This window comes from Mixia osmundae, assembly GCF_000708205.1.
Source record: "Mixia osmundae IAM 14324 unplaced genomic scaffold scaffold_69, whole genome shotgun sequence".
Taxonomy (NCBI): Eukaryota; Fungi; Basidiomycota; class Mixiomycetes; order Mixiales; family Mixiaceae; genus Mixia; species Mixia osmundae.
The window spans coordinates 1-309 of NW_014575495.1; the positions used below are offsets into that span (position 1 = coordinate 1).

General features: G+C 63.1%; 1 protein-coding gene across 1 annotated transcript; it reads right to left on the bottom strand.

Annotated features, from left to right (window-relative positions):
• Positions 1-111: 111 nt before the first annotated feature.
• On the bottom strand, positions 112-297 carry L969DRAFT_20654 (uncharacterized protein; the record flags this gene model as incomplete). Its single annotated transcript, XM_014709163.1, has 1 exon — positions 112-297. A coding segment is annotated over one exon (186 nt), but the record flags the coding sequence as incomplete, so codon positions are not given.
• Positions 298-309: the final 12 nt, after the last annotated feature.

Consider the following 309-nt stretch of genomic DNA (forward strand, 5'->3'; position numbering starts at 1 on the left):
CCATGGAGATCGCCCGCTGCGCTCGAGCCTTGGCTGGAGCTCGTCGTGGCAGTCTGGTATGAGTTTTGGGTGGCAGCGCCGCCAATGTCGCCACTATTTGGCACTGATCAGTCATATTTCCGGGCAAGTCACAGGGAGCACGTACGCAGCGCCAATGCCCTGCGAGTATGAGCCAGCCGCACCGATCGCGCCGTTCTCACCACCGGCAGCGATTGCAGATCCTTCGAGACCCGCATAGCCGTTTGCGAGGCCACCAGCCGCTGTTCCCTCGTTGCCGAAGACGTTGCCGGCAGCAGTGCCTTGCGCGCC